The 26,727-nt window shown below is 43.9% G+C and overlaps 1 protein-coding gene across 1 annotated transcript in view; it reads right to left on the minus strand.

The window, feature by feature from the left end:
• sema6bb (sema domain, transmembrane domain (TM), and cytoplasmic domain, (semaphorin) 6Bb) overlaps positions 1-26,727 on the minus strand; it is a 127,545-nt gene that overhangs the window by 46,147 nt on the left and 54,671 nt on the right. Inside the window, exons 2-9 of the mRNA XM_026159696.2 lie at positions 24,283-24,410; positions 22,972-23,086; positions 13,475-13,535; positions 13,266-13,328; positions 3,703-3,801; positions 2,140-2,230; positions 1,623-1,742; positions 169-257 (exon numbers count right to left, since the gene is read on the minus strand). Of these exons, the coding sequence (XP_026015481.2) occupies positions 169-257; positions 1,623-1,742; positions 2,140-2,230; positions 3,703-3,801; positions 13,266-13,328; positions 13,475-13,535; positions 22,972-23,086; positions 24,283-24,391 (747 nt within the window). The 5' untranslated portion in view covers positions 24,392-24,410. The remainder of the gene's footprint in view (positions 1-168; positions 258-1,622; positions 1,743-2,139; positions 2,231-3,702; positions 3,802-13,265; positions 13,329-13,474; positions 13,536-22,971; positions 23,087-24,282; positions 24,411-26,727) is intronic.

Consider the following 26,727-nt stretch of genomic DNA (forward strand, 5'->3'; position numbering starts at 1 on the left):
TAACAGAGAGATACTAGACCTGCAGCTCTCTTCATGCTTGCATTCTAATGATAAATTCCCACATTTCTCTCCAGTTCTTTTTAAAAGATGCTGTGAATGGACCTCAAGGTAATGTGAGAGTGCTCAGCAGGGGAGGAGAATATATTTCCTTCGCAATGACTTCTTTACCTTCTCCAGGTAATTGAACTCCATGGCTATCTCTCTGAAGAAGAAGTAGATGTGAGGTCCCCACTCCACGGCACTGACAAAATACGGCTCTGTGTCGTAAGAGAAAGAAACACTCAGAGAAGCAAACAAGAAAGGCGACGTGTGCAGGAGTAGTGCACGGAGAGAACAGGTTTCATGAAGTACAGGCGAGAACGAGTATAACAAAACAGCATTTCCATTTGCAAATGCATCATTAATTCCCACAGCAACCGAGCGACATGGGGGCAGTGAGAAAGAGGCAACAGCCATGCTTAATTTCATTACATGGTGAAAGGGGATTTCACAGCAAACAATAAGCACATTATGACTCCCTCGTGCTTCCGAGGAACGAGGCAGGCGTGCCTGGGACCTTCTAAAACCTGTGTGAGCATTAAGACCAGGGGCTCGGGCAATGTGATTGGCAGGTCCACTCAGTCTGGTGACAGTGTCCACCAATCACACTCTGTATTTTTACTTTGTAGCATAAACACCGCAAGAAGGTTTCTAATAGCACTGGAAATGCAAAGTGTCTTACTCTCGAATATTCGAACTGTAAAATAACTGAAGGATCTTGCGTTTCAACGAATAACAAAAGCCGTAGTCTGTGAAAAAAGCTTTCATGCACTGTGATTGGCCCGCTTGTTTCCAGCAGTCAAAGTCACCAACAAGTGCACGCAGTGTTTTTCAGTCAAACGCGTCACGTCAAAGGAAGCAGACGATGCTGCACACGGCGTTGAAGGGGCATGACGGGCTCAACGGTGGAAGCATTTTACCTGCATGCTCGAATAAACATACACATGTGCCAAATGTAGCGTGTATCTAGGAGCATGGCTGTGAATAATGAATACACAACGAGCTTGTTGCGAACACAGCTACCGTGCCAGCGACGCTGTCATCACAGGTATAATTTATGGTAGATCTGCGGCTTTTTTGACTGACATGTGCATCATGTATTAGATTCATGAGGCACTTTAAATGGTTAAAAACTGAGTATTTTTACAGGTTTAGATTAGGTCTACTAACAGATTCTGCTGTACTATCACAGCAGCATATAAAGTTATTAAAATTAGCTTCCTTTCCCCCTGAGCCAACAAAAATATACAAGGATAAAGTAAAACTTTGAGATCCTGTTGCAGGCCCGGGGGGACAAACGTTTGGTCGGACACTGTGTAATATGGGTGATTCTGTGAAAGAGGCAGCTCTGTGTACAGCTAGCTGCCTGCATGCTGACTCAGACCTGTCCTACCAGCATATGCATCGATCCACGTGCTGCTAAGTAATGTGGACACAAACTCCAGTCATCAGACTCACATTAACATCAACAGCAGGCGTGATGCTGAGCGCGCTGCGCCGACATAACTATGCTTGACGGCACACAAACGAACACGCCCACTCAAAGCGTCCACACACACACACGCACACGTGTCTGCAGATACCTCTGAACCACTTGGAGTCGTGCTTCACGGTGCGCAGAGCAGGACTGTCCCCGAGGCTACGGTAGATCACCGCGTCGATGGCCAGGAAGTCCGTCACTGTGGCCGTAAACAGATTCCCCTCTGATACACACAGACACACATAAAAACAGCTGGTGAGTTGGATCGTCTGCCAAAGCACCATCATAAACAGTGAAGCTGGAGTTAATGTGACCTTTTATGCGCTGCATTATAAACACGATGTGACTGACCACTCAACAATGTAATTGCAACTTTTCTACACGCCCACACAAAAATAACATTCGTTTTTTTTACTACCAGCTAATATCAGATAAGGATCTGAACAGTTTCAGACACACTATTGATTATTAATGAACGAGTTCAAACACAACGGGGTAAACTGAAGCTGAGGAAACGCTGCGGCTCTCTTTTGTTCTGCTCAAGGGACAAAAATATCTTTTGATGACATCGCACACTTCCTCATTGTGTGACAGCACACGCTAAACAAACCATGTCGTACCTGCGACCAGAGCTACGTTGGCGTGTTTGGGATCATAGGGACACCGGGCCATCCCACTGACTGTGTCTCCCAGCATCTCCAGAGTGTCTCCCTGTTAAATCACACACACACAAACACAATTAGATGCATGCATCAATCTGGGTACTCCAAACAATATGAATACATCTACAGCAGCATCATGAAAACAAACCACAAGAGAATGGCAATTAGGGAGTGTTACCATAAGTGCAAACTAATGATTCACTGGAGGCAATTAGGCACAGCGGCAAACAACAAGAGAGTCCCATTTTCATCCATAAATAACACACACACACACAGACGCATACACATCTATGCATCCACGTCCACACGTGTACATTTCAATAAAATTGGCAGCTCATGTAATAAAATCTCTGTTATTCTTTCACTATCAATTACACAAACACAAACCGTTTAAAGGTCGCCGCAAGCAACTATTTGAGGAGAGCAGCAGATTTGGAAGACTTCAGCTCTCATCGGCTGTTTGAAATGAAATAATTTATAGGTGTCATTTCATTAAAACCCTGCTTTAAATAAAACAGTAGCTAGCATCACTAACTAGTCCCCAGAGAAAATGACAGCCTATCAGGCAGAGACAGGTGAGGTATACGCTGTTGTAGAATGTCATTAGCGGCTGACAGATAATGGGGCAAGTACGTCTCAGTGTTCCACTGTTGCACCGTGTTTGAAATGTGAGAGACTGAAAATAACACTTATCTGAGAAAGCCTTTGATAGTGAAAGGATTTTTTTCCTCTCTCTCTTTCTCCCTCCGACTCCACTGCCTTCGTTCCTCATTTAATATCGCTGCGGAATGATGTGAAATCACCCCAGTCGATGATTAATATTTATGTGCAGGTTTTTTTTTCTTCTTCTGCAAGTTTAAAACGGTTACTGTAATTGAGCGCGACAGGGATAGGCTAAGAAGTGGAGCGCGCTCCCTGCACGGTGGAGGATTCTGGTGACTTGCTGCTTGATGGATGCAAACCTTCAGAATCTGACAAATGTGCTGTGGGACAGTGCTGGAGAAATATTCAGAACACATTTTGGCTAGTCAACGCTTACAGTTCTAGCTCGAACTCTGGCATCTTTTAGATTCCGCCTCCATCTGTGGCATTGCTTTTCTCTCTTTACCGCAACAAGTCACGTCTCAGCAGCCTTACTCTGTGAATACGCTTCTCTCCCTCTTTTCCCCTCTTTGTGTTCTTCTTGATTTTCTGTCTCTGACTCTCAATGATAACAAGCTCGGCAGACCACAAAGTTTAACCGCCGAGAAATAACAACTGTTGTATCTCAGGAAAACGAGGCGCTGGAGCTGCCAGACAACAAGGATAAATAACTCCTGGGGAGGCAGTCGGCACTGACTCAACTGCTTGACAAACAGCTCTAATGAAGCTGTGCGTTCTCACCTGAACAAGTGCACTAATTGATCTATAGGAGGGAGACTCTGTTGTAAAAATAGACATTATTTATCAGCTAAGAGGCGCTCGACCGCTCGCAGGTGGCGGCGTAGGGTGGCTGCGATCACCCGCCTTGGGTTTACTTACAGTGTAGTTGGCACACAGCGGGTTGAAGGCGTTGGTTCCACACAAAAACAAGCCTCCGTTTCTGCTGAGCAGCACTTTGATGAAGTTACGGCATTCATCCTGCACGAGAGAAAGACAGAAATACAGAGAATAGGCTTAAGATGCAGGAGGGGTGAGTCTGAGGAACAGATGATGGCGCAAATAGAAAAAAACCCTTTATTTTTCAGACGCTGATTAGCCAAACCGCTCTGTGAAATGAAGCTTTTCAGCTGCCTGATGTGTGGAATTATCACACCATTACTGCTGTCAATCACAGTGATACAGTCTGAACGTAGCCTGCAGAGACTTTAGGCGTCTACCCCCTTCACACATGCATGCACACGTGCACGCATACACACAGCAGTTGATTGACGGAGGGTAATCCAAAGCAGCCTTAGGATTTTAGAACAAGCGGCAGATTTAAGGCTAATTTCTCAATACGTGAAGCGCGTGTAATGAATAAATAACAGCAAGTCGCATTTTCATTCTTTGAACAGTCGTGAGTTCAGCACCACCATGATGGCGGTTTTTGCCCCACAGTCCCAAATACAGATAAATGTTGGTGTCTCCACACATATACTGTGTTGTTACTGTTAGCTTTTTTATTCATTTACACTGTGCTACTAAAAATGTTTCTTCATTTATTGTTAAAGCACGTTATCGATCATCTTTAGCTCATTAGAAGGCATCATTTATTAATTTATTTATTAATATTTTTAGTTTTCAATTTGACCTCATGTACCAGTAAAGTGCATCTATTTGTTTCAGCCATGTCTGTCATGTTAAACATACTGTATATCTATATATCATACCTTATATCTCAACAGCTTATTGATTACTTTAAGCATTCTCGTTTATTCATTTCTGATCGATAACTATTTTAATCACAGATCTGTAACTGTACAGGTTAGCTTATGTGTTAGCTACTGTGCAGACTTCACTCTCTTTCCTGCAGCATTTAGGTGAACGAGCAGATTTATTTATTTTTTAACTTCCTTTTAATTTAATTACTGGAAACACTTTTCTAATCTTTCTGCTCACCTATCACTAATTCCCGAGTACTTTATTAATTTCCATGTTCTGCTGCTTTCAGCTTCATATTTTGAATGCAATCATTGCACTTCACCCTCCGTACTATTTACTTATTATTTTAGAGATTAATTGCATTATTATAGATCAAGCTACTGAGCAATATATTGGTGATCAAACTCAGTAGCTGCAAAATTAAAGAGATATAAATCAATAATTAGAATCTAATATATAAAATCATATATATGATTTTGAAAAGTGTCATTGCACATAATGAGCACATTTAGTTGAGGTAATTTAGCTATATTTGATTATACCACCCACGCACTATTATGCTACTTAACTAAGATTATTCGTTTATAGGAAAGGATTTTGTTGAAACTCTTTTCACTGCACACAAAACAAATCTGTAAGACGACACAGGGCAGCGCATGAGCCTGAAAGTATGATTTTATGTTCTGATTTCCTGAAGGAATTTTTCCATCCATGGTTGCTAAGCACAAATTTCAGATGTGACCTTTAACTGTAAAAGTCAAAAGGCACTGAGAGCAATTTGCACTTGTACAGCCGCCCGAGTACGCAGAGTGAGTGGTCATGTACAGTAGATCACTGATACAGCCAGCAACCCCCAACCCACACCACAGCACACCACTGTCCCAGCCACGATGGCACCAGCTCTGCCACACACACACACACACGCACAGACACACCAGATGGGGTCTACTTCAAGACCACCGCCCACATTAATGTTGATGGAAAGAGGAGCAGAGATGAAATAAAAGTGGTGTGTGTGTGTGTGTATTCATATCTTTGTGGGGACCAAAAATGGTAAGTTTACTATACTTATGGGGACCAAAATCCTAGCCCCCACGAGTTTGAAGGCATTTTTGAGGCTGAAAATGTGGTTTTAGTGTCAGGGTTCCAGGTGGTTTATGGTTAGGTAAGTTTAGGCTAAGGGTTAGGGTTAGGCATCCATTTTTAATGGTTAGGGTTAAGGTAAGGGGCTAGGGAAAGCATAATGTCAATTAGATGTCCCCACAAGATATGAATACCCAACATATGTGTGTGAAAGAGATCAGAGGGAAAGCAGTGATATGCGAGACGGCTGAGTGTTATTCCAGATGCTCCACCCTCTCCCCCACCTTTCCCCTTCTCTCCCCGCAGGGATCTCGTCTTTCAGCGGGAAGAAAGAAACAGGAAAGCAGGAAGTGTTTCCACGTGAACGGTGTGAGCGCATGAAGTGAGTCGAGCGCAAGGTGCAAATTTCTAATGGTTGCGCCGCTATGTGACAAACAGAAGTGCGACTGTCACAGTACTTGCGGGCGTGTGCGTGTCACTCCCACACACGCAGAGTGTTGCGTGATGCATATAGTTAAGTACACATGTAACGAGTACGTTTGTGTGTGCGTGCATCAGAATCACAGCACAGATGCAGGCTCGTGTGTGAGAATCGTTTGCATGCTGTTTGTCGGTGGGGCTGCAGTCTGTCAGCTTGGTCAGAGCTGTAATCACAAAGCCAGATGAAGCACTCTTAATAACAACCCAGACCCACTGCCAGCATCTCGGAGATGGGAGCGAATACTCAGAAGAGCCAAACCGCTGCACAAATGTGTTCACTTGGCAGTGGCTGTTCAGCTAACATTAAGGATTTCATGACTTTAGAATAAAACAAGGTTTATAACATTTTAACTATTCAGTTCTGCACTTTACAGACATCATCCAAACTCATCCTGTGCTGCACACATGCATTTTATTAATCCCCATTCATCTATTCCAGGGAGTCATTTGGCACTCCAGATACGAGTCTTTTTTTATTCAAAGCCCAATTCAGGCAGCAGCAGGATTAAGGTTTTACTGTGGGCTCCACATTAAAATAAAAAAAACAACAAACCTATTATAAAGGATCACGCTGTGAATTAAACAATCATATATAAACCCATGTGCTGTACGGTATGATGCCTCCTCCCCTTTTCTGTGCATCCCCTCTCCCTGGGTAGAATCCAGGCAAAACGCCACCTGTGCTGGCTGGCAAGCCTTCCCGAGACCCAGACGACTGCAGCCCTCCTCCTCCTCTTCCTTCTCCTGCTCCTCTTACTGACAGCGGCAGAGCTGCCTGTGCTCTGAAAAATTAATCTGCAGCACAGATGAGTTACACAGGAGCACACGCCTCGGTGCAAATATGGACGTAATTGTCAATGAAGGGATAAATTTACAGAGGAATGAGAAAAAAAGAGAGTGTGGAAAGCTACCAAGAGATGCTGCACAAGTGTTTGCACATGTTTGCATATGCAAATGTACATTTATATCAACTAGATGCTGGCAGACAGCAGGGTTTAATCAGTTCCTCGCTCTTGAGGCAGATGTTAGCCGGGCTAGCTGTACGCTGCAGACGATGACAGAGCAAGTGCATTTCCCACTGCACAGCTAACCTCTTCCTCAGAGACACAGAAATATGCACATCCACCAGCTTTAAAATAATTGTAAGCAATCACGCACAGAGAATCCACAGCAACACAACAACAAGCACCATTAAAACCGAGGAGGCTCCACCTTCAGCATGTGCTTTTCATCTATTGTCCAGAACTCAGCCCTCAGTCTTCGATGATAACAACCTTTTCACTCGGCATAAACCTCAGCTCAGAGTTTTTTTTCCTAACGATCACTCTTTACTCCAAACTTCAAGAACAAGGTGTTTTACCTCCAGCTACAATAAAGACTCCTATCTTTGCTCGAACCAAAATACAAAACAGGTAAGGGTCGTAAAATATTCTGCTCATTTTCCTGTTTTAGGAGCAACCACAGCAGTTTTCATAGTCCCATAAAATATAATAAGTTATCACGATGACCCGGTTTAGTAATGTTTTGTACAATGGGAGCCATCTAAGGCAGTACATCAGGGGGTCGTATTTAGCAAGCTGCTCCTCTAAATCTCCAAAGTTTCCATTACATGCCTGGCTGGTCCCCTGATGTTAGCAACCAGGGAGAAGAGAGCACTGCTCTGCCAAGAGCCGCCATTGAGCCAGAACTCACCCACACACATATACTGTATACACAATACACTCACACACACACGCACACAAAGCCTTGGCGAACCCTCTTCCCCACTCATTAACAACAGGTCTGTCATTTCCAGAAAAATCCCCGATGCACGATTCTGACTGGAAACAGAGTGACTCTTCGTGGCAGGAACAAAGTGTGTGTATATGTTTGTGTGCATGTGGGCGGAGGATAAATTAACAGCGTTACCAAATTAGAACCACTGTGCTGTTCAGAGTGCTGCGGTCTTACTCAGCATGTTAAAGCTAATCCGCATCCCTCTGAAGCCCTTCTTTAGCGTTTGATGGTAATTCTGACTGAACACACCACAGGCCACAAACAAACAGCACGCACAAGCAGGACGAAGAAGTGAGATGATAGAGATACAAGAATAAATGAGCAGAGAGCGAGCCGAAACGTAGTAAAAACCTACAGCTCGCCGGGTCGTCCGAGCACACACACACACACACACACATTTTTCAATCTTTGACCGTAGCACTTAACCTGGATCACCTTTGCACAGCTCTCCAGCTGCAGACCTGCTGAGTAAACGATCACGTAAACCAGATTAATTCTAATTAAATGTGATTCTGTATGCTGCAAACATCATGAAAACCAAAGGCACCACGAACCCTTCTTTTCTTCATATTCACAGTCTTTGACCCTAAAAAGTCCTACGTTTGGTGATGAGCTCGAGTGCAGTCCACAGCAGCGTGTGGGGCCTGGGACGCTGAGTACAATCAAAATACACAGAAACACGAGACACTGGCCAGTTGGGAAAAAAAGATGACGATGACTCCACCTGGAGCGTTTTAAGCTGAGAAAAAGCAATAAAACCACAGCTTGTGATGATTCTACACAGAAACAGTCGGACGACTGCAAACCCAGAGCTCCTCTGAGAGCACGATTAACACAATATTGATCAAACAATCTTGCTAAGTGCTGCTTATAATGATGCCTGGCCGCTCTTTAAGCATCTACTATATAGTATTGCCTTTGTTTGCGTCTACATGCCCATGCTGCCACAGCCTGATACGCTGGCACAGAGCCACCTCTGGGGAGCGTCTCACCCCCAGCATCGTGCTCTCTCTCTCTCTCGTGCGATTTGCTTTTGTGAGGAGAGAAAGGAAAGAGGGAAATAAGGAGAGCGAATGGCAGCGAGAGACAATCAAAAGGGCAAATACGAGCGAGATAAAGAGACAGCGGAAAGCGCGGACAAAGGAAAATCTAATGTGGGTAGAATATGCAGTGAGTGACAACAAGGCCGACTGTTGCATTCATCGACAGCAGCTTGGTCAACACGGGAAAAGAAAAAAAGGTGAAAGGATTAGGATATTGAATTTTCAGCCTAATTAGGGAGATACTATGTCCTTTGCGATCAACCAAGCAGAAACATTTAATTACAAAACCAATTATGAGGTGGCGAATGTATCACATCTGACACAACCGTCCCCCCGAGCAGAACGGGACATTTTCAGGAGGTGAAGTGGAGGAGAGGAGGGGAACCAGTGTGGGGGAGAGGATAAGGGAGGCACGTAAAACAACAGAGTCCTGATTGTGCTTGTGGACGGGTAGGTGAGAAACAAAAGGTCCTTTCGCACCGTAACGGCGGTGAGAAGACCTCCTCGTTATGCTGCCTGTGGTTGTTCACACTGAACCAAACTAAGCCAACATTGTGTGCTGTTGGATAGCACGACAGCACTCGTGAATAAGAGGCATGACATCTAGTGTAGAAGGCCTGTCGTGCTGCCAGCAAAGGTGCAGCAACAGTCCTCCAGCACCGCGCTCTTCTATCTGCCTCTGCAGCCACAGAGACAAAGAGAATGAAATGTGAGGCGGAGGGAAGGTGCAGCAGAGAGAGACTTTAAAGTACGGCATGTATAAATGTACAGGATTTACAGTGTTGCTGATGATCCCTCATCCATGTTTACCCAAACCTCTGCACCGTGTCCATGCATTAATGCATGAAATGGCTCTTCTTTTGTTAAATATTCAGGCATCCTCCTTGACCTCCAGCATGATAATCAAAACGGCAACAGGGGGTAAGAAACGCGCTCGCGGCGGTCTGATGCAATCAAGTGCAAAAGTGCTTCAGTAAACACTGCAGAGACCGATATAACAAGATCATATTGATACTGTGATGCACATTTTATCATCATCGTGGCATCATATGTGCATTTTAAATAACATAATTGTCTGAGCTCAAAAGCCGCCTTGCAGAATCTAAAAATCCCCAAATTTTCCAAGCAGCCCTTCAGCTCAATAAAGTCATAATGAATGAAGCAGAAAACACACAATTGCACACCAGCTGTAATTATTTACTCAAGTTTAATAGTCCAGCAGCTATAGTCTGATGACTGTGAGCCAATAATTTGGGTTTCCGCTGTGGCTGGAGGACTTCCTGGGAAAGACTTCCTGTTCTGTGTGTCCATTTATCTATTTTATCAAATGCACTCCAGAAAACGTGTTCCCACTTTGGCTCTTTACAGGGACTCCATTCTGCACGTTTACATGTAAAGATCTGTTTATTTCTCCGTATTTTGACATGCAGGTTAGGAATTGCCCACCCCTGACGTAGGATGTGGACTCTGTGAGAATAGTTTCTAAAAGAATTCATGTTCATGTGACCACTGTGGAAGTTCAGCAGTAAATATTAGTTTTATTGCAATCCAAAGGCATCGATATACTGTGGTAGGACATCAGGTTTAATGCTGTAAATGATGGGCTACAACACACCGCCGTTACTCCTGCACTATTTGCTTCCACGTTCCTCCTCCTCGACCGGCGTGGTTTCAGCAGCTGAAGGACACAACGGTAAAACAGCTTTTGCTACCCCAACACAACTAGACTTTCCTTTTTCTGCGTCAAAGCGACAGACACAGAGTCAAACACGGTGACACGGTGGGAATTTTGGTTGCAAAGACCATCAAATCTGTCCGATCTGAACCGCTTTCACTGTGATGCTGAAGATGTCATCATGATTCTTGGTCGTCTTCTGTCTGGGACAGGACTTCACAGTATTTAACGATGCTAATTCACATGGAGATACTTTATCAATAAATGATCTCTCAGGTGGACGCCATGCAGGTGCAGTGGTTAGCACCGTCACCTCCTTGGTTCAAATCCAGTCTGGGGCTTTTCTATCAGGAGTTTGCATGTTCTCCTGTGTCTGCAAGGCTTTTCTCCAGGTACTCCCACAGACATGCATGGAGTTAGGTAAACTGGTGATTCTAATTTGGCTGCAGGTGTTAGCCCTGGTGACCTGTACGGGATACACTCGGCCTCTCTCTCTATGACAGCTGCGATGGGCTCTGACACCCTAAGACACTGATCTAGATAAGTGGAAGAAAATATTATGGATGGATGTTTGCATTTACTGTAAAAATACTGCTGCTATTCTCTTTATCAAGCTCTTGGTTTGCCACAAATTATTTCGTGTTTGGTTAGTGGTTTTGCTATGTCTTCATATCATTACTTAGGCAGTAAAGCAGCCTCTGCATGGTTAAAAAAATTACAGAATTTTTAAAACATGCATTTTAAATACGAGTGATTATAATAATTGTACTTATTCTGGCAGAAAACAGAAACAGAATATGTAATATGTTCAAAAAGAAAAACCTTCAAAATGTTGCATCTTTGTTAATACTGTCAGAGGTTAATTAAAAATGTTCATTGTACTGTTTTCAGTGTAATTACTGAAACAAAAATAACTGCGTTCAAGTCATATTTTAACAGCAAATATAAGATGTACCGTCAGGGAGTGAGTGCATGATTGGATGCAATCACACAGACACACAAACGCGCGCACACACGCACGTCTTTTCAAATGCATCTGAGCCCAGAGAGCTGACTGAGAGGACCTGGCAGTGTTCTTATCTTCCTCACATTGCCGTGTGACTCACAGCATTACCAGGCAGCACAGTCATTAGGGGCAAGAAGACCTTTCATATCTCAGTCAGCCCCACGGCTCTCCGCAGGGCCGGCCAACAGGGACCCACACTCGCCCCCTCCTTTCTCTGTGCCGAGCTTTTTGTCTCTGTCCCACTATTCTCCGTTGTGCTTCTGTCTGGCGATGTCTCACACAGATTTAATGTCAGGTGTTCTCTCACTGTGTTAAATAAGTCATTTTTTGTGTGCCTGGAGGGGACAGAGCCCATGTTTCCCCTGTCAACCACAACCATCACAGCTGCATACACCCACACACGCAGACACTGAATACGTGATGTTTGTGTGTTCGGCAGACAGCAGCAGCAAGGACTGAGTGTGTGTGCCGGAGATATAAGAGGTATTCAGGCGTGGGCTGCCGCCGGCTGCAGGGACATTTTACCCCATCCCTCCTCACCGCCTCGGCTTCCTGACGCCCACCTGCATTTTCCGAGGGCACAGATTGCAGGCCTAACTCACGATGGTGGGATGAGTTTAACGTTGCGTGCTCTTCCAATCGATGTGCACGTTTGCTCGTGAGTGACGGCTTGGATGAGCAGGGACAATAATATGTGGTCACAGCCCTCCTTCTTAAGGCTGCGCCAGCAGGGCTGACAATCAGATGACTGGCACAGAGAAACCAAGGCTCCAGGCAAAAAAGGTAAAACGTGGCATAATTTAGGAGAGCAAAGCGTGTGCCCATGTGTGCACATGTGTGCAGAGACAGTGTAACTGAAGCCTTGCTGAAGGATTTTTCAAAGGAAGCTGATTGATTTAAACAGCTTTTTACTGACTTTGTGCCACTGTGCAGCTCACATGTGCTGCAAAACAACTCAAGCTGCAGAGAGACACCACTCACTCCAATTTACCGCAAATGCAAATGACGAAATGAAACGACAAACAGTTCAGAGAATATGAAAAAAAGTGGTGAAAAACAGAGAAAATGCAAAATAAAATCAAGTTTCTATCCACCAACCAGGCATGTCCAAAGTCTCCTTCAGCTACAACCATTTATAGTTCATACAGAGCAATAAAATACATTTTTAATATCATCCCTTTACGGATTTTATGGATTACGAGCTACTGTTGTTTGGAAAAGCGATTGAGCCGTTTCAGCTGCTGTGATCAAATCATATCAACATGATTTATACGTGACAGAGTCTTCTAAAAATGACCGAGCCACCTGATTCTGCTGCTCCACTGAGATTTATTGTGTCTTTAAGTGGGTACTTTTGATTTTCTTGTCCACTGTTTCGGCCGAGTGTCACTTTTCTGGTCGATGCTGTTCTCTGGCACAGCGAGCAGCTTTTAGCGAATAAACCTCCCCAAACACACAGTACTCAGGTCTGCAGGCTCAGTGTCGAGCTGGAAAACACGGCGGAGCATTTATCGGCTCAAGAGCCGGATACTTTGCCCAGGAGGGAGTGGAGACAAAATCAGAGCTAAAAGGAGAATTACTGGATGCAAATAAAGACACAAACATGACTAAAGTTAGTCTGCATCTGTTGGATGTTTAGACTCTGCAGCATGATTAAGACAGACAGACGCCGCCTCACCTCATGTTTGCCCTTCATCCTGCAGATCCGGATGTCGTTCTTGTTTGACTCCCACGTTCTTTTCTATAAATGAAATGAAACACGGATAAATGCTGCGGCTTACCCTGGCATTTCTCTCGTGGAAAATGACATTTTCCAGCTTGGAGACAAGTGACGTGCGCACCTAAAAGGCTGTAACTGCCATGCGTGTCTGCTAAGAAGGTGCTTACCTTGTTGTAAAACATCTCATCTCCTGCAGTGGTGTCCAGCTCCACACGAAAAAGGTCATCCCTGGAGAGGGAGACACAGAGAGGGAGTTAGACAGCACAGCTCCATCCAGAGCTAACAGCAAGGCAACATCGGCTCCTTCCTAACGTGGATTCTTTTGCTAGCTCGAGTACATCATCTGCATTTGTAACCTGTGTTTGCTTTGTGTATAATTTAGCCACAGCACACGCAGCTATGTGACGCAAACACACACAGAAATGCTGTTTATTCATTTAAAGTTCATAAGAGCAACAGAGATTAAGGAAGAGCTTTACAGTGTCTTCCGTTTGTCCCAATATATACAGAAAAATGGCCCCAAATTTGGCTTATCAGTCTTTTCTAGTCCTAAAACTGAATTAATGGATGATTTAATCAAGTTGTTACACTGATGCTTTCACGCCCCAACACGCTGTCCACACGTGGTCCAAAACCCTAACACCATGCATGTATTCATGACTTCCCAAACACTTCTTTTTTTGCACTCTTAGTCTGCTGTTTGCAGTAACCTTGAAAAATGCCTCCTAAACCAGAGTTAGGCTAAGAAGCTAACAGCTGACGTTTGCATATTGATGAGGGCCAGGACGGATCTGAAGCATGGGTTTCTTCTGAAGTGGCTAATCTGTAAATCTGCCACAGCCATGTTAGTCCCGCAGTATCGATCCATCTCTGACCCAGCTCTACCTTCCATCTGTGCTGCACGAACTCTCCTAATTTCTTTCACAGAAGGCGAGGCGCACAAGTGCTTGCTCATGTGAGCTGGAGAGTGTGTATCTGTGTGTGTTTGCATCTAATTTTAACGAGAGAGGCGGCTGTGAGAATGCATGCTTGATAAGAGCCCAGGTAGGCCAAGAGCCAGCAGGTCACCCCTCTTCTGAATAATTTATCTTCACTTCCTGTTGCTGTGTCGGAATATTACAGCCCTTTCAGCACATCAGAGCGGGAGAATTGTTAAGTGGCGAAGAAGTGCAAAATCACCAAACAATGGCTTGGTGTATCCCTGCTTAACAGGTCAAAGTTTAAGCATCCTCAAATCAGCGGAGAGGGCGAGAGAGTGAGACGTAATCTCATCCAGGCTGCTTCAGCATCGTCTCGGCATGATGAATACAGCAAAAGGCCTCCGAGTCGGTGGGGCTGGCAGCCAGCACTGTTGTCTCTCGTAGTGCAGACCATGAGGAATTATTTACACTGCTGCTTCTCTTTCCTTCTGCACTTCAGGTTGTTCGAATGATGCAAAGCCTGGATGCTTTTCTTTGTTTACATGCGCGTTAGCCAGTTTCTGTGTGCTGCTTGTGACATAAGGTTGGAGTTAAGGGTGTGAAAAGAGTTCACGTTTATATTGCAAGATGTGTGTTAAGCCTTCAAATCACCTCATAGGTTTTCCTGAGAGCACAATCAACAAGTGTCTCTTTGTAGCCTCATCTACGTGTACGATACCCACGTGCCGGAGTTATTATTTTAGAAATGCCTCCAAACCTTTTGACCTGGTAATTCAAAGTCAACACAGGCTCAATCGAAACTATTTTCTTACTCAACCAGCTCATGAACTTTCTACAAACACCAGCAGGCTGAAGGTCGAGACCTCTCAAATTGCCCTCTTGGCCAGGTCTCTCTTAGAAAAGAGATTTGAATCTCAGTGAGACTTTTACTTGGATAAATAAAGGACAACGATGTTTTTTCTTGCCATAGCTGCAGTATTGTGCTGCTTTTCTGAGTGAAAATCCAGCGTGCAGCAGAAGTTACAGCAGTGAAGGAACAAAAATGGAGGAACTGACACCGACATTAATGACTGAGAGGAGTCCGGTGTAAGGATGCGAGAGAGGGGACATCAGGTATCTGCAGACCACATCCTGCACGCCATCAGCATTTTACTGAGAGAGCAACAGTTTGATCAAAGGCCTTCTTCAGACATTAAATTTAGGACATTTGGATATTCAGCGGCCAAAATAAGCATGCAGATAACATTATGGCTCTGCTATGACTGACACCCTCAGTCTTAAGCATGAGCCTCTGGTCATGGGTCATGGGTAGTTGTGCGCCTTCTTCTCTAAAGTGATACAATCTGCAGATGCAGTTTGGCAGAAAGGAAACAGTTCTCAAATAGAACTGCTCAAAACAAGGTTTGGGCATTTATTTGATATCTGGTTGCTGATGAGGTGTTTGAATGCCTCTTAGGGTGAGTGGCATCGACAGATATATTTTATTCAGCATAAGGCAGAGAAAGATATGTCCAAAACAACGTTCAATGGAAAAGCAACACTACAGTCCAAAGGAACAGAACTGTGGCTTGAAGTGTACTTAAGTCTTTTGAGTGTGATGGAGAGAGACGGGCGTCGCTGTTCCACCGTACAGCAAAACGATCACTGCTGGAAGCTGAAAAGCAGTTCCTGTTATTTTCATTCATTTTTCATGTTTTTGGTAACGCGGTGAGGTGATCCTGAGAGTTGCACTCTCAGCCTTGTTTACCAGAACTTGCAAAAGAGAGCGCATTACTCCAAACCTGGCTTGTATGTCTTAGAGCTCATGTTAAAATTCCAAAGTTTGTTTTTAAATGCTTAACGGTCTTGCCATCCTTACTAGGGCTGTTCGATATAACGATATATACCGGATGACGATATAAAAACGTCTATCATTTCATTTTACGCTATCTTTGTTTCGTGGTGTCGCAAAATAAACTGTTTACGGCAATAATTTTTTCATCTTTTTGATGGTCACTGTAGTGGCTATATTAATTTCTTAAAGTTCTCTCTTTCTCTTATATTTTATATAACCACACTACAGACGGACAAGCGCCTGTTTTTATGGGTTGTGGTTAGCAACAACGACGGTCACACCATCGCGTGTCCGCTTGTTTATGTTCCACATAAACCTTTCACAATAAAGCTCAAGATCCTGTTGAGACTTTTCAAAATAAACTGAATCACGTGAAAGAGCAAATTATTTACGGATGAGAATTAAAAAAGAGCCGCCAGGTGCCAAAAAATAAACCTTAGACTCAAATGTTAGAACAGGCTTTTCCCCGCAGCACGCCGTGTAATAAATACTCACAAAGAAAACGGCGGCCGTTACAACTTATGTCTAAAAATGTATCGTTTCATGCATCGGTTAAAACACTCGACTCCAGCTACGTGACGCGCAGCTGGAAACACTTCCCGCAAGACGAGCTGCCCGAGATTCACAGAATTTACAGAAAATGTTACATTTCTGTGATTTATATCGTTATCGGGACGATAGAATTCTTATATCGGGATATGAGATTTTGGTCATATCGCACAGCCCTACCCCGGGTTCTCAGGTCAGCTGACGAGCTGCTCCTGGAGGTACCAGGGTCCAAGAGGAAGCTCCGAGGGGACAGGGCCTTCTCTATGGCTGCTCCTAACCTCTGGAATAACCTGCCTCTGCACATTAGTGAGGCCCCTTCATTGTCCATTTTTAAAACTAGTGCTGTCAGCGTTAATCTCGTTAAGATTACGTTAAAGCCATAACCTCATTAACGCGGTAAATCTCTGTTAGCGAGTTATCGCGGATCGCCCCGTGCGTGGGGCTGCATGGCGTCAATGGGTTAACGAGCAGTTATGCCGTTAACTTCATTTTAACGAGATTAACGCTGACAGCACTACTTAAAACCCATTTTTACTCCTTGGCTTTTCACAGTCTGATCGTGATTTTCCTGCTATAATTTAATCTAATGCACTTATTTTATTGTTTTTATTTAATTTTAATTATTATTATTTAATTTTATTTATTTATTTTTTTTAAACTTAATTTAATGTACCGGTTTTTTTGCCATGTCAAGTGTACAGCACTTTGTTTCCAGCCTGAATTGGTCTGAAAGTGCTACATAAATAAATTGCTTGCTTGCTTTACATACTAAACTTTCCCTTCCGGCCTCAGTAGAGTGTCTCCCTGTCTGACTGCCACAAGCCAACTGACCTTCAAGAGTCACATTAGCAGGCTAACACAGTAAAAAACATCCAGACTGGCAGCAAGTTATCACTTCCCACTCCAGGTAATGCAGAATGTGCAGATAAAACATGCGCGCACACACACATACACGCCTACACGCACACAGACTGACGGCACAAACATCTTACAAGTGGAACAGTTATTCAAGAGTTTGAGTCATTCCTTCAGTCATGCTGTCAATTGGTAAACTCTCCAATTGGTTTATGTTTGTGTGGATTTGCCTGTTGGATCTGACTCGGGGCTGAGGACCACAGGATCCACAGCTGCTCGTCTTAACAGCAATGAAATGGGGCTTAACGCAGCAAGACTCTTACTCCACTTGGCACCAGTCAAATACAGAGTTTACTTTCATTTAGCGGGGATGGGAAGAGGACACGGAGAGGTAGCAGCTCTCAGCGGGCGTCTGGGGCAGGGATTTAGCAGTGCTTGCAGTCAGAGGAGCAACTATGCTAATGGCGACAGGATTTGGGGATGAGTGAGGCGTCTTATCAGGCCACGCACTCTGTCGAAGCTTTTGGCAGTCATACCTGCCACCACAGGTACTTATTCATACAGTGTACATTTTAAAACTCAGTCACCCTGCTGGGCCGTCTCTGGCTCACAAATGCGTTTGCACATGGATCTATTTCTTTCCAGGCTGATCGTTTACCACCAGGAAGCCACAAACACTATTAGCCACTTACAAAAAGATAGAAATATAGTCTCGAAACTTTCTCTCTGCTTGCCTCCCCCGCTGCCCCGCCTGTAAGCTTAGTATTTTCTCATCATCCGGTTGGTTGACATTCAGATCAGATTTCTCCTCCTGTTCAGGAACAATTTCTACAGCTGTAAATTCAAATTAATTTTTTAAGTGTTTCATGGCCGCTTGTTATAAAGCAGACCTTCAGACTGCAGTAGCTATAGTTGTCTGAGGGAAGTTTTATTGCCCGACCGTGTGCATATGTGTGCTTATAGATCCTCCCGGTGCAGACAGAATGGCTGGAACCAAGCTACATAGTTTGATATATTTACTACCGAGTCTCAGCAGTGAAGTTAGGCCTGCTGGAGGCAGGAGACTGGGTCATTTCCTGGAGGACAGCGGCGTCTCTTATTGGAAACCGCTTCAATCTTCCTTCCACTACAGCAAATAATCAGCACCATATGTAGAAACTAACTGTCTCCTTCTTTCGGGATGTTTCAAACTGTGTTACTTTCTGGACAACATGGACAGTAAATCTTAACGTGCATGCTCTTTTTTTTAGCACGGTTGCTTCAGGTCGGCTCCTGAATGGCGTCGATGGAGAACCAGATGTTGCACAGCAGTGGCGCAGGTGAGGAGACTGGGCTTCCGGCCTTTCTGACCACCGGGGCTACTATCTGTTCAGGATCACTGCCTTCAGCAGACTGACAGGCATATGGGGACCATCATCACACGGAGAACAAACTAGAAATCACTCAACTTGATATTTGTCAGGTCAAATATCAGCCCTCACATGCAGCTACTCCACAGAAGAGAGCGACAGCTAAAGGAACACGTTACTAGCTAGTAATAAAACGATAACATGCATTCAATCTTTCTGTCTTAATGTTTACAGATGGCACGCAGCACGCCGTGGCTCGTGGTTATCTTTTCAACATGGCTACAAGGCTATTCCGCTCAGGCCTACATAACGTTTCCATGTGCTCAGTTCTAAAGTTCCTGTTTGAGAAGGAGAACTGCTACCGTGGTGGCATCGTGTTGCTGTCACACATGTTTTCTTCTAACAGATGTCAGAGTAACACGAAGCAGCTGTGCCAGTCTGCCAGGTTCCTACTAACTCAGAGGTCTGCCTTGTAACTATTAATTTATTTGTCAATAAACTTCTTTTGGAAGATTAATAATACATGCTAAAACCTGAGGGGAGACGCTTATTACCCTGCGAGCAAGCTAATCTCAATTACTCCTTACTAACTTCGTGTGTGTGTCCAAGCTGTCATTATAACAGTATCGCAGAATCAGGTGCAGCGTGTTTGACAGTGTTGTTTTATGTGTTGCATTTGAAAGGCGAGACATTTCAGGAGGAACCGATGACTGAAAATTACATATGCTGTTTAATAATTACACATCGGGGGTGGCAGTGGCTGTGGACGTGGAGCAGGTCATCCACTCTTCCAGTCCATGGTCAAGTGTGTGTGATGGATAAAAGTGTGAAAACATAACATAAAGTGCTGTACAAATGCGTGTGTGTCTTAGAGTGCTCTAAATATACAAAATGAAAGTATAATATACTGTGAATGTCAGTGTATTTACTGTTTAATTGGCTCGTGTGAAACCAGTACATAAACAAGCTAATCGATTTAATAGGGAATGGTAATGTAAGTGTTTTTTGACCAGTGTGAGGTTGGCATTAATGGTTATAATGAAGAAAATGTCATATTCTGGAAAGAAGTAAATAAAATAATCGATATAGAAAATTTTACAAGTGTTCTAAAAACATCAGTTCTCACATCTCTTTAGCTAATGTTTTACTGGTCATGTTCTGCCGTCATTCTCCAAATGTCACCAGTTCTTCAGTATTTATGTTCCTATGCTGTGCGAGTGGACTCGAGGCTACTAAAAGCTAGTCTCCTGATACTTTTGGCTGATCGCTCAGGATCCACAGAGTCTCTTTAAGTCTCTCAAGAGACAAAGTTTATTAAAGAAAGGCTAATGGTCCAAGCAGGTCCCACAGGCTACACATCCTGGGCTTTGTGGTACCATGTTTCACGGGTCAAAAACTATTGACTTTTTTGCGTGTGTTGATGTAACATCTGGGAGTACTTCAGCCTCAGCTGTACTTGCACATTTCCTCTGAGATGAATCCTGACGTTAGCACTAAGGAGTATCCACATGGGGAGCGATTCGCTTGTGGCTTCTGGGTGCTCGCAGACATTTCAGGTGCCGGTTGTTTAGCTAACCATCTGTTCCATTCACCACGCTGTCACGTGTCCAGCACTGCCCTGCACTCTCACTGGTGGTTGCTTCAGCTGTTTGGTATTGCCAGCTGCTTGTTCGTATCTACCTCCTTGAAGTTGTGGAAACTCTGCACCTCATAGTGGTTGAGTTTCTTCTACTGGTTATGAATTTAAATATATTGTACAAAATATATTGTGTATAATTTATTTAACAATAAATTGGGAATAAAAACTGATATGTGTACGTTAAATATTTTATGGTGCCCAGGTCAGCTCAAATGCTCTCGCCAGCATCAGCAACAAATTGGGTCGATGAGTCGGTGACGCGAAATCCGTCCTTGTCATGAAAGTTAGACACGGATCTAACTTTGGATCTAACAAACTCTTAAAGCAGTGAAACTGTTTATCAGAGGGAACGTATGATTTTTAGGAAACTCCAGTCCAACATTAGCTGGAATAACATGAGCTTAGAACCAGCTATTGTTGTTATAGCCAATTCTTTGTCTGTGGTATAGAAGCCGGAAGGTCATGTGTCTAATCTGCATGTTGCCTTAGGTTAAATCTCTGACTTCGGTTCTGGAGATGACGCTTCAGGTGAGGAGGAAGAGGATGAGGTGGAGATGAGGAAGATGAGAGCAGTGGTGGAGGAGGAAGATGAAGAGGATGAGAAAGAGATAATGAGAAAGACATGATGAAAACTGAAAGAGCTATTTTTTCTTTCTAAATGAAAACATGGACGCTTTTCTGTAGTTCTTTAGGCAAATTTAGGAATTCTCATGCAAATGGAATGCCACTGGGATACGGAGGGTTAACCAGGCTGCTGCTTCTCGCTTCCTGTCTGGACACAGCTGAAGTTAAACTTGCTCACTTTGAGTCAGGAGTGTATGTTTCACACATGTGAAGTCACCAAATGTCACTCACTTTCCGTGATGTGTCTGGTCATTACATCGACGATGGCGCTTGGCGATGTGAGTTACTTGGTAACACATATAGTGATAACCAGTGTTGGTCAAGTTACTTGAAAAAAGTAATCAGTAACTAATTACTGATTACTTCCCCCAAAAAGTAATCCCGTTACTTTACTGATTACTTATTTTTAAAAGTAATTAATTACTTAGTTACTTAGTTACTTTTTAAATACACGATTTACAACCTGAATAGGTGATAAAGTGATAGCTCTTTCAGCCCAATTCTACTTTTTCTGCATAATCCATCATACAAAATGTAATCAAATGGAAAAGTCCCGTTTTAAAACTTGTTTTATTAGTTTTAATCTTTAAACTTTATGCCTGAAGCAAAAATGTAATTATATGCAACATTCTCTGACTGGAAGAAATTTGTTTAACATTTAAACCTATTTTCTACACATTCCAGCACATAAAATAAAATATTTTTTTTGTGTTTACACTCACTCTTTCAAATAGATGCAAGTAAAACACATCAGAAAATAAATAAAGTCAAAGACTAGCGGTCCTGTTGCTCTATTTTCACCTGTAAAGCAGGAGTTGGGTAGGCGGAGGTTTACCGTGGTGCAGGTGTGCCGCGGCGGTCAGTGGAAGAATCCGCGAGTTTCTCTGTGAATTTCCCATTACGTGGTAGCGCACTCGGTGCTTGCTTGGAAGTTTAGGGGGTTTTTCGCTGTAAAGAGAAGTTTTCTTCCCACGCACAACGGACACTAATGTTTTTGTCACTTTTAATGGAATCAAACTCAAAGGTCAGTACTTCCACGCTTTGAACGCTGCACGCTCATACTCTCTCCCGCACTCGATATGTTATCCACTGTTGATCTGCACACAGCTGTTGTCACAAACGTCGCACTTGCTTACGTCACTGTCATGAGACATTCTCGCAAAAAAAAAATCACGGTTTTAGTAACGCAGTAACGCAGCGTTCCTATGGGAAAGTAACAGTAATCTAATTACCGTTTTTGCAATAGTAATCCCTTACTTTACTCATTACTTGACAAAAGTAATCGGATTACAGTAACGCGTTACAAGTAACGCGTTACTGCCCATCTCTGGTGATAACAGGCAGTCCAAGAGATTTTAAAACCCCAGGTAAGTGACATAATGTACATTAGTATATACACTGATCGGGCATAACATTATGACCATCAAGGTGTGCAAAAGTTGCGAGGTGGAGTCTCCATGGATCGGACTGAGATCTGGGGAATTTAGAAGCCAAGTCGACACCTCAAAAGCAACGTTGTGCTCCTCAATCGTTCCTGAACGATTCTTGCTTTCAGCACATTATCCACAGTGATCAAGGAGCACCGTTCACCTCTGTTCCTTCATTGAACCACTTTTAAAAGATACTGACCCCTACGGACCGAGAAGACCCTGCAAGACCTGCAGTTTATAAGCTCCAAGTCATATAGCCATCACAGTTTGGCCTTTTTTCAAACTTGCTCATTCTTCCTGCTTCTAACATCAACTGTGAGGACAAAACGTTCACCTGCTCTCTGATATATCCACCCACTAACAGGTGCCACAATGAAGACATAACCAGTTATTCACCTAGCAGCAGGTACAGGCCCGATTGGTACATCTACACGTGTGTCTGCATGTGTGTGTGGGTCGCGTACCTCGCTCCGATGTAGAGCGTCCGATTGACCTGCAGGATCCTCTGGACGTGCAGAGGCTCTTGTCTCAGCCACGTTTTGTGCGGTCGGCCCAGAAACACGGGGTATCTTCTCACCACTGTCAGAAAATCAAACAGAATGGCTTCTCTGAAACGGACATCCATCTTTGCCAAAAGTACTCAGCATAAAAGTGGTTTTGTGTTAGTTTGTTTTGACAGTTCAGCCTCAGTAACAGGTATTCAAGGTGAAGTGGAGAAAGCATTTGAGATCTGCATTTGAAAGCACAGCTGACGCGCTACTTTAAATGTACCGAGACACGGAGGGGAGCGTAGACAAATAATCTGAAAATGAAAGATGTCTGATCTGCACCTCATATGTCATTATATTCACAAGTTTTTGTTTGTTGGCTGATTGAGATTCACTTTTGATGGATTGTTCATTTACATGCAGCCTTTTGTTGACAAGTTTGGCAATGCATGTTCTGCCGGCTGATTCGGATAATTCAAAAAGACAGAAACAAATATCAGAAAGGTAAATGATCAGTGCTGTACATCGAGGAAGAGGAAGGGAACCGAAGATGGAAGCAATAAAACATTTCCAGTCATGCTGTACCACAGATTTCTAAGGAAAGCTGGTATATTTCTATCTGATATTATTTCATGTGCTCAGCACAGTCTGCTTTTTTCTTTTCATTTCTATATTTTTCTTCTTCTACTTCATTCCTATCCTGTATGTCTTATCTTTGCTCCGGTTTCTGCATCACTCTGACCCGCTGTGATTGGGCCTCTGACTTCTGTTTCCACTTATACCTGCTGTAAACCACAGCTGTTGGGTCTACTGCAGCCTAGCCAATAGGCAGCACCCAGTAGTCAGACACGTCTACGCTCAGCTGTTCATTATTGATATACAAAGAAGGGCCTGGACTTAGCTGGAAAACCACCGGTCAATATTATTGAACTGCAGTCAATCTAGATCAGGGCTAAGCCGGAGACTGCAGAGCCGATACGGAGCCACAGAGTCTGAGCGTTCGAGGGGCCGTATCTCTCAAGGGTCTGAGCTCATGTGTGGGAAAGTCACGAATGCGAGAGCCCCTTCCACGGCTTCAGTCTCATTCCCGAGCGTGACCCCACGCTTCAACGCGTTTTGTGTGAAATCTCCACAGCCACCATCGTGACCTTAACCCTTCGCCGTAGCCTCCCCCCTCATTCATCACCATGCGCATTTGGCTGTAACCCAACACTTCACATCATGTCGTGGGTGAGAGAAATGCAACGGAGGAAAAGGGAGTAGGAGCGAGAAAGCGAGGGGTCAAACCTTCTGTAGGGATGAAGTTCAGGGGCCCTGGTTCCTCCGGGAAAGCCGAGCTAGCCGTTCGCAGCAGCCAACACAGCAGGAAGAAGTAGGAAGGGGCCACAGCTGCCATAGCAACCCAACTGCAGAGTCTGTGGAAATAGAAAAAGGGAGAACTCGGGTGAGGTGTGGTAGACACATTCACTAGCAGGCTAGTTCTCTCGAGTTCATCTTTGTATTCACACAGCATCTGCGTCTCCGTCCTGTCGGGAGGGGAGATAAACATCTGCTCAGGGTGACGGATTAAGTCATCCACTCCAGGAGAAGTGTCCAGTCAGCCACCTCTCACTGTGGCATCACCACATCAAACATCACATCACAATGACACATCCAAATCCTACAGGAAAGAGACATCAGAGGAAAAAGAGAGGTTGACATCCTGTCAAAGACAGAGGACAACGTATGTCCCATACACCAATCGATAAAACCCTCTGTGGGCATAAAGGGAGAGAGACAGGCTCGATACGCGTCACGTATTATCCAGTATGAGAGACAGAGAGAAAGAGAAGTGGTGGTTTACTTAAATGAAATGCTTTCCAGTGACGCAAATCATTTTTCACCGGGCAACACCGAGACTTGTAGGTCTAGAACGTAATTCATGTGGAAATACAAATGATACCCAAATGAAGTTAGCCTACACAATCCATCTGCAAAACGATGGCTCCAGCACTTAGCCTTGAAGGAGGAAAGCACTCAGAATTGATATCGACTTAAACCGCAAACCTCAAAAGGTATGACGAGCTGGCTACCCCCCCCCATCTCTGTTTGTGAGACTGAGCTGCCAGAGAGAACTTTATAAAGTTGTTATAGTCTTAAGATCTGACTCATCTGTAATTATAGTAAATTTCCTGCCTTGCAATAAATTGTGTTTTCAAAGGAATTCCACAGAAACACAGCAATTTACAAAGCCCCACAGCTCCACACTTATCTCATGGCGTCATTTGCTTTGAAAATCTCGCAGGGAGGCAGTCCCCTCCACCCCCCCACCACTGCAAACACAAAGCATTTTCTTTTACAGTGATGCACAATTGCAACATCTAACAACACCTGACATTTGAATCTGGATTTCTTTATGCAAAATGCTTTAACATTTGCCTGTGGTCACAGGCGCGCATGGTGTAACGCTGACTGTACAGTGTTGTTATATCTGCTGTTGTTTCCATCAAAGGGCATCGGTGATGCTCATTTCCACCTCCATGTTTTTATCGCTGACTTTTACTAGAGTAACTTGAGTGCATCATTCCCTGTTAAAAAAGTCATCACGCCTCAGTTCAGGTGACCGTGAGCATCACCTCTTCCCCTCTGCCAGTGCCAAACAAACCTCCTCAAACCACAATCATGACAAATGTGATGCATACACTAACACCAGCAAATAAAAAAATACTACATTTCCAAAAACCTGCAGTCATGTGATACAGAAAGCCCTGCTAATCAAATTCACTTGATTAAGTGTGAGCACCTCTATAAAAGCAGCGTCTGCAGTTTGTTGGTCTGTATGTGTTAACGCAGTCTTCCTAGAAGGAGACATCTGTGCACTACTCAGAAATAAGAACTCAATCTGAGACTGTACAGGCCTCAGTCAGCCTGTTAAACTTAACATTCATCATCAGTACAATTAGAAACAGACTGAACAAGTGTGGCTTATTTGGAAGGGTTACCAGAGAAACTCTGCTCTCTAACACAGGGGTGGGGGAACTCCAGGCCTCAAGGCCCAGTGTCCTGCAGGTTTTAGATGTGTCCTTGATCCAACACAGCTTATTTAAATGGCTAAATTACCTCCTCAACATGTCTTGAAGTTCTCCAGAGGCCTGGTAATGAACTAGTTATTTGATTCACGTGCGTTGACCGGGTGAGATCTAAAAGGATGATCTGATATCGTCGTGTTGGTGTTGTGGCCACATCATCATAATAAATGTTGTTCCAGGTTTAACATTGCAAGTGACCAATCACCAGAGATGGGCAGTAACGCGTTACTTGTAAAGCGTTACTGTAATCCGATTACTTTTTTCAAGTAACGAGTAAAGTAAGGGATTACTATTGCAAAAACGGTAATTAGATTACCGTTACTTTCCCATAGGAACGCTGCGTTACTGCGTTACTAAAACCGTGATTTTTTTTGCAAGAATGTCTCATGACAGTGACGTAAGCAAGTGCGATGTTCGTGACAACAGCTGTGTGCAGATCAACAATGGATAATATATCGAGTGCGGGAGAGAGTATGAGCGTGCAGCGTTTAAAGCGTGGAAGTACTGACCTTACTTTGAGTTTGATTCCATTAAAAGTGACAAAAACATTAGCGTCCGTTGTGTGTGGGAAGAAAACTTCTTTTTACAGCGAAAAAACTCCCCTAAACTTCCAAGCAAGCACCGAGTGCGCTACCACGTAATGGGAAACTCACAGAGAAACTCG

The sequence above is a fragment of the Astatotilapia calliptera genome, chromosome 23 (assembly GCF_964374335.1).
Source record: "Astatotilapia calliptera chromosome 23, fAstCal68.1, whole genome shotgun sequence".
NCBI lineage: Eukaryota > Metazoa > Chordata > Actinopteri > Cichliformes > Cichlidae > Astatotilapia > Astatotilapia calliptera.